The sequence below is a fragment of the Cebus imitator genome, unplaced genomic scaffold (assembly GCF_001604975.1).
Source record: "Cebus imitator isolate Cc_AM_T3 unplaced genomic scaffold, Cebus_imitator-1.0 Scaffold929, whole genome shotgun sequence".
NCBI classification, from domain to species: domain Eukaryota; kingdom Metazoa; phylum Chordata; class Mammalia; order Primates; family Cebidae; genus Cebus; species Cebus imitator.
The window spans coordinates 66,069-78,661 of NW_016108244.1; the positions used below are offsets into that span (position 1 = coordinate 66,069).

Below are 12,593 nucleotides of genomic sequence, written 5' to 3' on the forward strand. Positions count from 1 at the left end.
GGGGGGGCGTGGGAGAGCAATGGGGGGTAGGAGAGCGAGGCCGCGGGGGCGTGGTGGGAGAGCGAGTGGAGGAGTGGGAGAGCGAGGCAGGGCTGTGTCCGCGAGCACCGGGGACGCGGCGGGTCGGGGGCCGGGTCCGGGATGCGGTGTTGGGGGGAGTGTGGGACGCACCGGCTGGGCGGCAGGTGCGTCGGGCGGGGGCGCATGTAGACGCTGCCGTTGGTTTCGAGCAGCGGACGCGGATCCTGCCCCGCTCTGGACTTGAATTCGCTGGTTCTCTCTGCAGCACTCCCAGAGCTTCACGTTTGATGACGCCCAGCAGGAGGACCGGAAGGTGGGTGCTGGCGCGAGGGGTAAAGGGGCAGGGACGGGTGGCCCCAGGAGGAGGGACCTGGTAGAGCCGCTCTTCTCCCTGCCCGCAGAGACTGGCGGAGCTGCTGGTCTCCGCCCTGGAACAGGGCTTGCCGCCCTCCCACCGTGTCACCTGGCTGCAGAGTGTCCGAATCCTGTCCCGGGACCGCAGCTGCTTGGACCCCTTCACCAGCCGCCAGAGCATGCAGGCACTGGCCGGCCACGCTGGCATCTCTGTCTCCGAGGGGTCCGTCCGCGAGTCCGCAGACATGGATGTTGTTTTGGAGTCCCTCAAGTGCCTGTGCAACCTCGTGCTCAGCAGCCCTGTGGCACAGACTCTGGCAGCGGAGGCCCACCTGGTGGTGAAGCTCACAGAGCGTGTGGGGCTGTACCGAGTGAGGACCTTCCCCCACGACGTCCAGTTCTTTGACTTGCGGCTACTCTTCCTGCTGACGGCACTCCGCACCGATGTGCGCCAGCAGCTGTTTCAGGAACTGAAAGGAGTGAGGCTGCTGACTGACACGTTGGAGCTGACGCTGGGGGTGACCCCTGAAGGGAACCCACCCAGGCTCCTTCCTTCTCAAGAGACTGAGCGGGCCATGGAGATCCTCAAAGTGCTCTTCAACATCACCCTCGACTCCATCAAGGGGGAGGTGGACGAGGTGAGCACTGACGGCAACCCAGGGATGCGTCTTAGCTCAGCTCCAGCATTTCCTGGAGCTGCTTGCTTCCCACTGGGTTTCTTCAGGTTTCTGAGTGTCGGACATAGAGAGGATAGGCTCTCTCAGCCTGTTGGGACAAGGCCAAGGAGATGCCACTTCTGGGCTGTGACCTCAGGGAAAGTTTCTGAGGGAAGTAGAGGCTGCTTCTGGCTCTTGCTGTCTGGCAGGAGGGCTGTGTGGTGTCAGGGGAGACTGTAAGAGATTCTTCACCATGAGGCCATGAGTGGGGCTGAGACAGTGTGTGTGATTTCATCCCCAGGGAACGTGTTCCTACTCAGGGAGGTGCTTTTAAGAAGACAGAGATGAGCTGGGCATGGTGGCGCGTGCCTGTAATCCCAGCTACTCAGGAGGCTGAGGCAGGAGAATTGCCTGAACCCAGGAGGCGGAGGTTAGGGAGTGTGGGAGCTGCACAGTCAGTGCCTCATATTCCTGGAGTGCAACAGACAGTAGAGCCTCAGCAGGCAGCAGTGGGATGAGGGGGGCTCCTCACAGGAACCCTTCTTTCTTTGGTCAGGAAGATGCTGCCCTTTACCAGCACCTGGGGACCCTTCTCCGGCACTGTGTGATGATTGCTACTGCTGGAGACCGCACAGAGGAGTTCCATGGGTGAGGACGTGGCTTTTTCTGTGGCCACGTTGTCTAGCTGGTGGTCCTCAACCCTGGCTGTGGACCAGAACCACCTGAGAGCCCAGGCCCCATCCCGGGGGGTCTGACTTTGTCTGGGTGAATGGTGCTGGACATCAGTGTGTTTCCAGAGAATACCGAGTGCTTCTAATAGGTAGCCAGGACAGGAGCCATGAATCTGGGAACAGGAAGGTGCCAACTGGACTTTGGGTAGTGGCAAAAGACAGCATGGTATTTACTGGGGCATTTTGGTAGCTTATCCCCATTTTTGGGCCACCTGCCCCTAGGTTGATCTGGGTTTCCAGAGATGGTGGCACTTTGGCCCAGACAGCGTGGGGCGGTTAGGGTGTCTGAGTGCCCCCACCTCCCCAGGGGACGCCACTGTACAGCTGAGTGGCAGTGCCACTATGATCAGTCACTGCCCTCGGCTTTGGTCCCTAGTGCTGCTCCTTTAGACCCTCAGACGTCAGCTCGTGTGACGTGTGGTTCAGCGGGGGCACAGAGATTGCCCTGTGCCAAGGGATTAGCCCTATCGAAACCCCCATCTCCTCCTGTCCCCAGCCATGCAGTGAACCTCTTGGGGAACTTGCCCCCCAAGTGTCTGGATGTTCTCCTCACTCTGGAGCCACACGGAGACTCTGTGGAGTTCATGGGAGTGAATATGGATGTGATTCATGCCCTCCTCATCTTCCTAGAGAAGCGTTTGCACCAGGTAGGCTGGGGATGGCTGTGCAGGCTACCCCAGTGACTCTGGCACTGGCTGTCCTGCACAGCTGTGGTCAGTGCTTCCACACTGGTAAGTGGAGATCATCTTGGTGTTGTGATATGGGCAGTTCTTTCAGCTGTTCTGAGGTCCAACCTGGCAAGAAGCCAGATCCTTCCTCCGTGAGAAGCATGTGGACACCCTCCACACACTTGAAGGTTTCACTTCTGCTTAAATATTTGTGGATCTTTATTGAGTGGTCCTGAGAAGCCCCCCAGTCCCTGCTTTTAACTCTTAGACACAGGCAGCCCTTGATTACAAGCATGGCTGTCCCTCAGCACGCTGAAGAGACCCACAGGAACCTCTGATCAAAGGTTCCCTCTGATTACTGTGACTGCACTGTGGAGCATCTGGACAGCCGGGGTCTAACCATTCTCCAGGATCTTGCAGAAAGCAGGCTGGAGGGCAGTAAACTGAGATTCAGTAGACATCTTGGGACTCTGCCTGCCTAAGCATAGGACACACATGGTGCATGTCAGCCAGTCAGGATAGGGACCTGGCATTGGGCATACAGCTGGGGTCGTCTGTCCCTGTCGCTGCCACTGCTGATACTGGGGTCTAGGTACATCATGCTAGGAGGGACAGGAGGTCCCTGCTCTCTGTCCATGAAGTACACCGAGCAGGGATTCAGTTCTTGTTCCTTTTTGCCACCATCATCTGAGGTCAGTGTGTGTGCCAGTGGTATGCTAAAGCTTTAATTGCTTTGTGTTTTCTTCCCATCCCTGGCTTATAATTGAAGCAAATTAAACTTTAAGCAGTGATTTGAGCCAAGTCACAAAACTTACGAGTACTTCTGAGTTAAGCTGTATCCCCGCCCCTTTAAAAACTGACACAGATACCAACCACCCACTCTTGGCCCTCCACTGACTAACTGCAGAGGGGTCTCTTTCCAAACCCCTGCCTCCAGGACCAGCTGGTGTGTCTTGTGGGGGGCAGTGGGTTGTGGGGGTGTAACTGCGCCAGCCTCAAATTAAGTAGGGCCACAGGCGGGATGACAGAGGCTTCTCTACAGACACACAGGCTGAAAGAGAGCGTAGCCCCTGTGCTAAGCGTGCTGACTGAGTGTGCCCGGACGCACCGCCCAGCCAGGAAGTTCCTGAAGGCCCAGGTATGAGGCTCAGAAGCTGGCGCTCCTGGGGGATGTGGGCTGGGCCCTGATCACAGACCCTTGGCTGCTCCAAGCCCAAGCTGAGGGACAGCCGCCTCCCCAGGTGCTGCCCCCTCTGCGGGATGTGAGGACACGGCCCGAGGTTGGGGAGATGCTGCGGAACAAGCTTGTTCGCCTCATGACGCACCTGGACACAGACGTGAAGAGGGTGGCTGCCGAGTTCTTGTTTGTCTTGTGCTCTGAGAGTGGTGAGTTACGGAGGCCTGGGTCCCAGCCCACCCCACCCCGCGTGAGCCAGGCGTGCACTGATCTCTGCCTTGCTCTTCAGTGCCCCGATTCATCAAGTACACGGGCTATGGGAATGCTGCTGGCCTTCTGGCTGCCAGGGGCCTCATGGCGGGAGGCCGGCCCGAGGGCCAGTACTCGGAGGATGAGGACACAGACACAGATGAGTACAAGGAAGCGAAGGCCAGGTGTGTGCCCCCAGCACACCCTTGGGGCTCCACTCACAGCCCCCTAGTCCCTGTTGCCACAGCCATGTGGACCCCTGTAGGGTGGGTGGGACAGGATGACGCATGGGCGAGACCTTCCAGAATCAGACTCCTGTTCCTAAGTGCTATCTGGGATACCAGAAGGTGGCAGGTGGCAGGACTTGGTTAACTGTGCTGCTCCTGGAAGGAGGCCTCTTCCTGCAGTTGCCTTGCCCTGCCCCCTCCCACCCCAATGGGAAAGTGTGTCTTGCCTCCTGTCCTGGAGAGTCACTAATGCATTCCCTACACTCTACCCCATGGGAAACAGCATAAACCCGGTGACCGGGAGGGTGGAGGAGAAGCCGCCTAACCCTATGGAGGGCATGACAGAGGAACAGAAGGAGCACGAGGCCATGAAGCTGGTGACCATGTTTGACAGGCTCTCCAGGTGTGTGGCATGAGGCGGAGTTGGGGGGAGCCTGCAGCTGGGAGAAGGGAGAGCTGACCCACATCCTGTCTTGTGATCCCCAGGAGGAGGTAGGGTCAGAGGAGAGCTTAGGATCCTGACAAGGCTGCATTACTTATGTTTGAAATCACTTGCCCTGGAGGAAAGCCCCCAGGGGATGGGCATATTGAGGTCAGTATTGTGCCCATTTTACAGATAACTGAGGCTCAGAGAACTTAAGAGACTGTCTAATGTCCCTGGACTTATTGGAGATGGTCCAATGTCCAAATTCAGAGACTGTTTAAGGACAATTTAGATGTCTCAATAAACTGCTTAAAGCCATGAAGTAGCAGTTAGGATTTGGGCCCAGTTAACAGAAGGTCCAACCAGGCTTCCCCAGTAAATGGGAGCAGCCTACTTGGTGGAGAGGAAGGTAGCAGCCAGGGGTGAGCAGGACCCCTGTCTGGCCAACTAAGCCCCTTCCCCAGCCCAACTGCACCTTTCCCCCACAGGAACAGAGTCATCCAGCCAATGGGGATGAGTCCCCGGGGTCATCTTACGTCCCTGCAGGATGCCATGTGTGAGACTATGGAGGAGCAGCTCTCCTCGGACCCTGACTCCGACCCTGACTGAGGATGGCAGCTCTTCTGCTCCTCCATCAGAACTGGTGCTGCTTCCAGAGACTTCCTTGGGGCTGCAACCTGGGAGAAGCCACATCCCCCTGGGCCCATGCCCCTCTCTCCATTTGGAAACCCTTTCTCTTTACTCCCTGGGTTCTATTCATGATTTGCCCCTGGTTCAGTTTCTTATGTCTGGACTGCAGTGGTCTTCAGGGCCACAGAAGAGCATGCGTGTGGGAGGGCAGGGCGTTGGGCGTGGGCGCACACAGCAAGCACATCTGAGATTGGCATGCGGGCCAGAGTGTGTGCTTCACAGGGAGAAAGAACCTGTCAGAACTTCACGTACGAGTATGTCAGAACGCATGCTGCAAGGTATGCTCTGTGGTTTCTGTCCTGTCTTCACTGGGCGCAGGGCTGGAGGCCTCTAAGATGTTCTCCTTGGTCCTTGTTGAGCTGCACACTGTAGTATCCACAGTGCCCAGGTTCTCGCTGGTTCTGGCAATTAAATCTCAATCCTTCCTACTGGCTTAGACTACACTTAGGAGGAGAATGCCCCTCCTGTGGCTACAGTTTGAGATTTATACCATAGAGACAGAAACATCGTCCTGAAATAAAGAGTTCTGAGCAATGTTTGTGTAAACTGTTCAAGGGGCCAGGCACAGGGGCTCACGCCTGTAATCCCGGCACTTTGGGAGGGCAAGCCAGGAGTTCACGACCAGCCTGGTCAATGTAGCAGAACCCATCTCTTAAAAACACTAAGTTACTCCAAAACCTAAAATGCAAAAAAAAAAAAAAAAAAAGACCTAAAAATACTAAGCGTGATGGCTAAGCCTATGTGCTAAGCATGGTGGCCCACGCCTCTAATCACAGCTACCCAGGAGGCTAACGAGAATTGCTTAAACCCGGGAGGTGGTGGAAGTTGCAGTCAGCTGAGATCGCAACACTGCACTCCAGCCTGAGCGGCAGAGAGACACTCAAAGAATAAAAAATCAAGTAAAGGAATATTAACTAGAGTTAGAAACTAATTTCATTCTTTTCAGAATTCAACACTTTTTCTAGGTCACCACTTCTGTCAGAGGCAATGTTCAGGACTAGGAAGTGCTTTTGTCTGGGGAAACAAGCAGGTGATCTGATGCTAGGGTGGGGGATGTGCCTGCATGTGGGTGGGAGCCCGGGGGAAGCCACTGGTGCCTGAAGGGGTGAGCCATCAGAGCTGGGCCTTGGTGCAGCCCCAGGAGAAGAAGCCTGTGCAGAACTTGGAGCTCAGTGGATTCTACCTCCTATGTCACAATCCAGCAGGTGGCCAGGACTTAGCCTGGGTTTTCAGTGAGTAAGTCTTCCCCTGTCTCAGAGAGGAGCTCTAGCAGTGTCACTGGAGAAAGCCCTAGGGGAGGGGCAGTGTGGGGACAAGGAGACCAGATAGAAAGTGCTAGAATATTCTGGAACAGGTGTTTCTGGAGATGATGAGTAAGGAAACGTCAGTAGAACATGACCACCTTCAGAGGGAGAAGCTGGGCCATCTCCAATGAATCCAGAGACAGGTGCCTTCAGTCCTCGGACTGTTACAACAGGGGATGCCGTGTACCCCAGGTTCCCTTTCCGGCTCAGGTCAACACCCGCAGTCCTTTGATGGAGGCTAAAATGTATTTCATGCTGAAAATAAAGGACAGGTTTTCTCTAATTAAAAACAGCCCTGCTAAAGGAGACCAAGGTGCTAGAAGTGTAGCACCAGGGCCTTAAGACTACACTTCAGGACACGAAGAGGGCTGGGGCTGCTTGGCGCAAGTCTGGGTCTTCTAATCAACAGATGCTGAACTTGCCTTCAGATGGGGACCTGGCACAGAGAACGCAGACCCAGGCTGGCATTCTACTCTGTTTCACTTCAAGAGGGTCCTTGTCAGGAGAAAGCTTTTTCCATTAAGACCTTCGGCAGTGAAGAGTTAAACACCGCAAACAGGCAGGCAGGCAGCTCCTTTGCATATTATGACAGGGTGCCCCTGAACGGAAACAGCCCTACCAGTCAGCACAGCCCACAGCCTGGGAAGACAGTCCAGTGGCAGCCTCAGGTGTCCACACAGTTCACATATTCTGGTTTGACCAAACGTGTAAACCCGCCCAAGCTGTCTTCAGGCACGAGGTCTCGTCAGAATTGGGATGTGGATGGCTCCTATGGCACCATTTCCTGTGTGGGGCAGCTGCCATCCTATTTGTCTGCTCCATCAAGCTGGAACAGAGAAGACAGGTGTCAGTTTTCTGTTAACATATCCAGGCAGCCAGCAGATCTCTGGTCACACAGCTCTAGCGGCAGATATGCAAAACATTTCACAAAACAAGCTGCTTTCTGCAAATGCTGCTGTTCTGCTGGGCTAAGATCCCAACAGGCCTGGGCAGAACAGTGTGGCTAAATGGAGAGCCTCGTTCTAAGGGAATTTAAGTGCCCAAATCAACATTTACTGATGCTCATGTGCTTAAAAATATTCACTACTTGGAAAAGTAACCCCTAGGATAGTAAATAAAAAACTCTAAAATCATAATACATTTTATATAAGTTTTTAAACAGTTCAAATCCTGTTGGGCCACTTCCAAAAATCCACAGGAGCTACCTGGGTTACAATCTGCTTTTTTATGAAAATAGGAAGTTGGGCCAGGTGTAGTGGCTCACACCTGTAATCCCAGCACTTTTGGGGAGTCTGAGGCGAGTGGATCACCTGAGGTCAGGAGTTTGAGACCAGCCTGACTAACACGATGAAACCCCATCTCTACTAAAAATACCAAAATTACCCGGGCATGGTGGCGGCTGCCTGTAATCCCAGCTACTTGGGAGGCTGAGGCAGGAGAGTCGCTTGAATCCAGGAGGCAGAGGTTGCAGTGAGCTGAGATTGTGCCACTGCACTCCAGCCTGGGCAACAAGAGCGAAACGCTGTCTTAAAAAAAAAAAAAAAGGAAGTCGGAGCAGGAAAAGCCTCCCTCAAAAAAGCCCGCTAGGCTGATCGAAGATCTCTGCTGCCTTGTGAGCTGGCCAGGAGGCACTCGCCTCTCAACGTTTAAGCCTCATTGTTAGCTGGGTCCCCTGCTTCCATAATGAAGTGACCGGGATTGGTAAAACTCTGCCTGTAATGGGAGGCTGGGGGTCTCTGACTGGTGGAGGTTAGGGGAGTGCTGACCCCATGGCCCTGAGCCATGTGGCAGGCACAGCTGTGGGCAAGAAAAAGGGATCAGGATTTCCTGACGTCTGCCTTGGAAGACAAGAAGAGCCTCAGTTGTGATACATTCTGGTTGATATGGTTTGGCTGTGGCCCCACCCAAATCTCACCTTAAATTGTAATAATCCCCACAAGTCAAGGGCGGGGCCAAGCGGAAGTAACTGATTAATGGGGGCAGGTTTTCCCGAGCTGTTCTTGTGGTAGTCAGTCTCACAGGCCTGATGGTTTTATAAAGGGCGGTTCCCTGCACACATCCTCTTGCCTGTCACCACGTAAGACGTGACTCTGCTCCTCCTCCTCCCTTCCACCGTGATTGTGAGGCCTCCCCAGCCACATGGAACTATGAGTCCATTAAACCTCTTCCCTTGATAAATCACCCAGTCTCAGGTATGCCTTTAGTAGCAGCATGAGAACAGACTCATACACTGGTGAAATCGCTGTGGACAGTGTCACAACTGCCTGTAACCATAACACAGGACTTTAAATGCTTCCTGCTACCTCCCATTGAAAACTCTTAATATCCAGGCTATACATGCTACAGGATTCTCATGGGAAACTGCATTTTCTGTAACCTCGTTTACCGGCGGTTTGGAATCTCTTAGAAAGCATCAAGGCTCTCTGGCTTTCCTCAGTGGTTTATAATAGATCAATGGCTTTCATAGCAATTACTTCCTGAAAGCATCACTGGGATGCCCTTCATCCCACACAGGTGCAGAGAACTTCAGCTTCTCAAAGTTCTTTAACCCATATCCCAGAATCATTTACCAGGCCTTAGAGGGGCACTACCGGCTGCTCTATTTCAGGGTGAAGCCAACGCCTGTAGCGTGACAACATTACAGACTCATCAGCCCCGCGTGCCTGGACCATGTCCCTCCTGGCCCTGTTAGCATCTGTTTCTTCATCTCTAAATGAAGGTATTGAAAGTAATGCCCAGTCAGGTCCAGGTAGTGTCTGGTCCACGATTAACAGCATCGTCAGCTATTACTGTGTAAGCCAACAGGGCTCCATACCGGGGGACCATACCCTGGAGCAGGGATGAGGGCGGCCCCCTGAATGGCCCTGCTCAGCAGTCTGTACCTTCCCAGTTTCCCGCTGGACAAGGTCCCGCATCTCTTCTGTCCAGCCCAGAAGCTCCACTAGCCTTTCCACGCTCTGAACCACGTCCCCCAGCTGGGCCACGTCCCTACTGCGAGGATGCCAAGCCAAGGGCCCCACCAAGTCCCAGTTGATGAGCAGTCGGGGAACTGAGCTCCGCACGGCCTCGGTCAAGCTGGCAAAAGGCTCCACCTGAAAAATGGCAAATGTGAGGGACACAGTGTCCACCCTACGAGCCCCTAGGATGTTTCATGCCACAGCCACTCAGGCCTTGGAGGAGCAGCAGACTGGCAGATCCTGCGACATAGGGAAAACCCACCACCAACCTGATTTCTTCAGTTGAGCTCCCGCTGCCTGGTCTCAGGGACTCTGCTTCCTCCCCACAGCCTCCCTCTCCTTCCGACACATCCTGGCCTCTCCCTACCTCCGTTCAAGGCTCTTCAGGACTCCGTCCTTCCTACCCCCTCCTTGTGAGCACGTTCCGTTCTCCCCGTCCTCCCCGCCACGCTGTCTCCCAGCACGCCACGGAGGGACAACAGCACACTCGTCCGTCTCCTCTGGCTGGCCCTGCTCACTGTGACAGCCACACCAGCCTCTGGCACAAGGAGGAACTGGTGTCCCCGAACATGTCTCCATGGTCTTCACAACCCAGCCTCTCGAGAGGCCTAACTGGGCGCCACCAGGCTGCTTCATACAGCTCTCAAAGCTTCTTTTAAGAGGAAAAATTAAAACATAGATAAGTTAATAAATGGCATTAAAAATGGCTCATTATCTGGGGGGAAATGCTCCATTCCTACCTCCCGTTGTAAAAAATTCAAATAAAAATTAAAAACAGTTCTTGAGGAAAATTTAGGGTTTACAAGTAAGGAAGAACTTTTTAGGCATGAAAACTGAAGTCAGGTTCCTTCCCTCCTTCCTTCCATACCTCTCTGTCTCTAAGTAAAAATAAAAATTAAAAAAAAAAAGAAAACTGAAGTCAGATAAGGCAAAGAAAAATGACAAATCTGACCATGTGAGTACTACTACATTGGTATCTACATAAAACTATGTCGAAAATTTAAAAATTAAAAAAAACCCTCATCATCATAAACTGCAAAAATATTTACGACAAATAATAGTTTATATTGCTAATGGATAAACTCATTTATAAACATATAATTTATGAATTTATAATGCTAATTTATAATGAAATCTATATTAAGGCCTGGGCACGGTGGTTCACATCTATAATCCCAGCACTTTGGGAGACCAAGCTGGACAGATCACCTGAGGTCAGGAGTTCAAGACCAGCCTGGTCAACATGGTGAAACTCTGTCTCTACTAAAAATACAAAAATTAGCCAGGAGTGGTGGTGGGCACCTGTAATCCCAGCTACTCGGGAGGCTGAGGCAGGAGAATCACTTGAACCTGGGAGGTGGAGGTTGCAGTGAGCCGAGATCCCGCCACTGCACTCCAGCCTGGGTGACTAAGCAAGACTGTGTCTCAAGAAAAGAAAGAAAGAAATTTATAATAACATTAAAACTGATTTACATTGTTATATTATTTAATTTATATTAAAATTAAAACTAATTTATATTGCCAATTTATAATGACTCAATGAAAAATGGGCAAGAGATACAAATACACAATCCTAAGAGAAGAAACACAACTGGGCAATAAACATATGAAAAGATGAATTTCATTCTTTATTACAGAAAATTCAAAAACCCACACACACACACATTTCTTTTTTTTAACAGAATCTCGCTCTGTCACCCAGGCTGGAGTGCCGTGGTGCGACCTCAGCTCACCGCAACCTCTGCCTCCTGGGTTCAAGCAATTCTCCTGCCTCAGCCTCCTGAGCAGCTGGGATTATAGCCACCCACCACCACACCTGGCTAATCTTTGTATTTTTAGTAGAGACGGGTCTCACCATGTTGGTCAGGCTGGTCTCAAACTTCTGACCTTGTGATCTGCCTGCCTCGGCCTCCCACAGTGCTAGGATAACAGGCGTGAGCCACCACGCCCGGCCACATTTCTTTTTAACCAGTCTGATTGGTGTTATTCTGGTATTGGTGACGATGTGATAAAATGACTACAGGAAAACACAGTTGTGGCAGTGTAATTGTTACGTCTTTCTGGAAGGCAAGTTCTCAGTATTTATCAGCATTTACCCTTCAGGAGTACTTGCATGAGTAGATGAAGATGTATACACATGCATTTTAACTACACCATTTCTTTTTTCAGATATGAGATCTCATTCTGTTGCCCAGGGTGGAATGCAGTGGCATGATCATAGTTCACTATGACCTCAAACTCCTGGGTTCAGGCAATCCTCCTGCCTCAGCCTCTCACACAGCTGCAGCTACACAGACCACACCTGGCTAACTTTTTATTTTTTGTAGAGACGAGATCTGACTATACTGCTCCAGCTGGTCTCAAACACCTAGCTTCAGGCAAGTCCCCTGCCTTGGCCTCCCAAAGTGCTGGGATAACAGGTGTCAGCCACAGTACCTGGCCCAGCATTATTTTTAATACAAAAATTATATACTATTTATCATCTGTCCATCAGTAAGAAATTGCTTACACAGATTTTGTTCTAAATCCACAACCCTATGGTTCAGTTCTTGTGGCTGAATGCTTTAGAGTCTTTGAGATTTCAGGAAACATCATATGGTTTGTATCCCAGGTACTGTCACAGCTACAGGAGGTCTGGACTAGTGCTCCGTAATCACACACATTAATATTTTATCCAAAAAGCACAAGACAATCTGTACATGACACCAGCTCTTTCAGTTCACGATGGTACCACTCTTACAGACATGGGCCTCTCATTTGGGACCTCATATCTGTATAAGGAAAATTGTCGGCATTTATCAGCAAATCTCCATGACACGAAAACAGCAAGTTGCTGAACAGAATGTACAGTGCTGTCCAACTTTTAGTTACAAATCATCTGTACGTGTGCATTTGTACAAAAAAAGAACCCTGGCCGGGCGCGGTGGCTCAAGCCTGTAATCCCAGCACTTTGGGAGGCCGAGGCGGGTGGATCACGAGGTCAAGAGATCGAGACCATCCTGGTCAGCACGGTGAAACCCCGTCTCTACTAAAAATGCAAAAAAAATTAGCTGGGCATGGAGGCGCATGCCTGTAATCCCAGCTACTCAGGAGGCTGAGGCAGGAGAATTGCCTGAACCCAGGAGGCGGAGGTTG

The 12,593-nt window shown here is 52.1% G+C and overlaps 2 protein-coding genes across 8 annotated transcripts in view; one reads left to right on the forward strand and one right to left on the reverse strand.

The window, feature by feature from the left end:
• RIC8A (RIC8 guanine nucleotide exchange factor A) overlaps positions 1–5,350 on the forward strand; it is a 6,110-nt gene extending 760 nt beyond the window's left edge. The window contains exons 2-10 of one of the 3 annotated variants that reach the window (XM_017520983.2): positions 287–334; positions 423–1,013; positions 1,588–1,679; positions 2,259–2,409; positions 3,473–3,568; positions 3,672–3,816; positions 3,897–4,041; positions 4,367–4,486; positions 4,996–5,350. In XM_017520983.2, coding sequence (XP_017376472.1) covers positions 287–334; positions 423–1,013; positions 1,588–1,679; positions 2,259–2,409; positions 3,473–3,568; positions 3,672–3,816; positions 3,897–4,041; positions 4,367–4,486; positions 4,996–5,116 — 1,509 coding nt within the window. In that variant the 3' untranslated portion in view covers positions 5,117–5,350. Of the gene's footprint in view, positions 1–286; positions 335–422; positions 1,014–1,587; positions 1,680–2,258; positions 2,410–3,472; positions 3,569–3,671; positions 3,817–3,896; positions 4,042–4,366; positions 4,487–4,572; positions 4,975–4,995 lie in introns of those variants that run through there. The other 2 variants (XM_017520984.2, XM_037735715.1) reach the window with 2 other exon arrangements.
• Positions 5,351–6,726: 1,376 nt separating this feature from the next.
• Positions 6,727–12,593, reverse strand: part of SIRT3 (sirtuin 3) — a 23,072-nt gene continuing 17,205 nt past the window's right edge. For all 5 annotated transcript variants that reach the window (XM_017520987.1, XM_037735717.1, XM_017520985.1 and 2 more), the window contains 2 exons: positions 9,384–9,593; positions 6,727–7,327 (listed from right to left, as the gene is read on the reverse strand). In XM_017520987.1, coding sequence (XP_017376476.1) covers positions 7,307–7,327; positions 9,384–9,593 — 231 coding nt within the window. In that variant the 3' untranslated portion in view covers positions 6,727–7,306. The remainder of the gene's footprint in view (positions 7,328–9,383; positions 9,594–12,593) is intronic.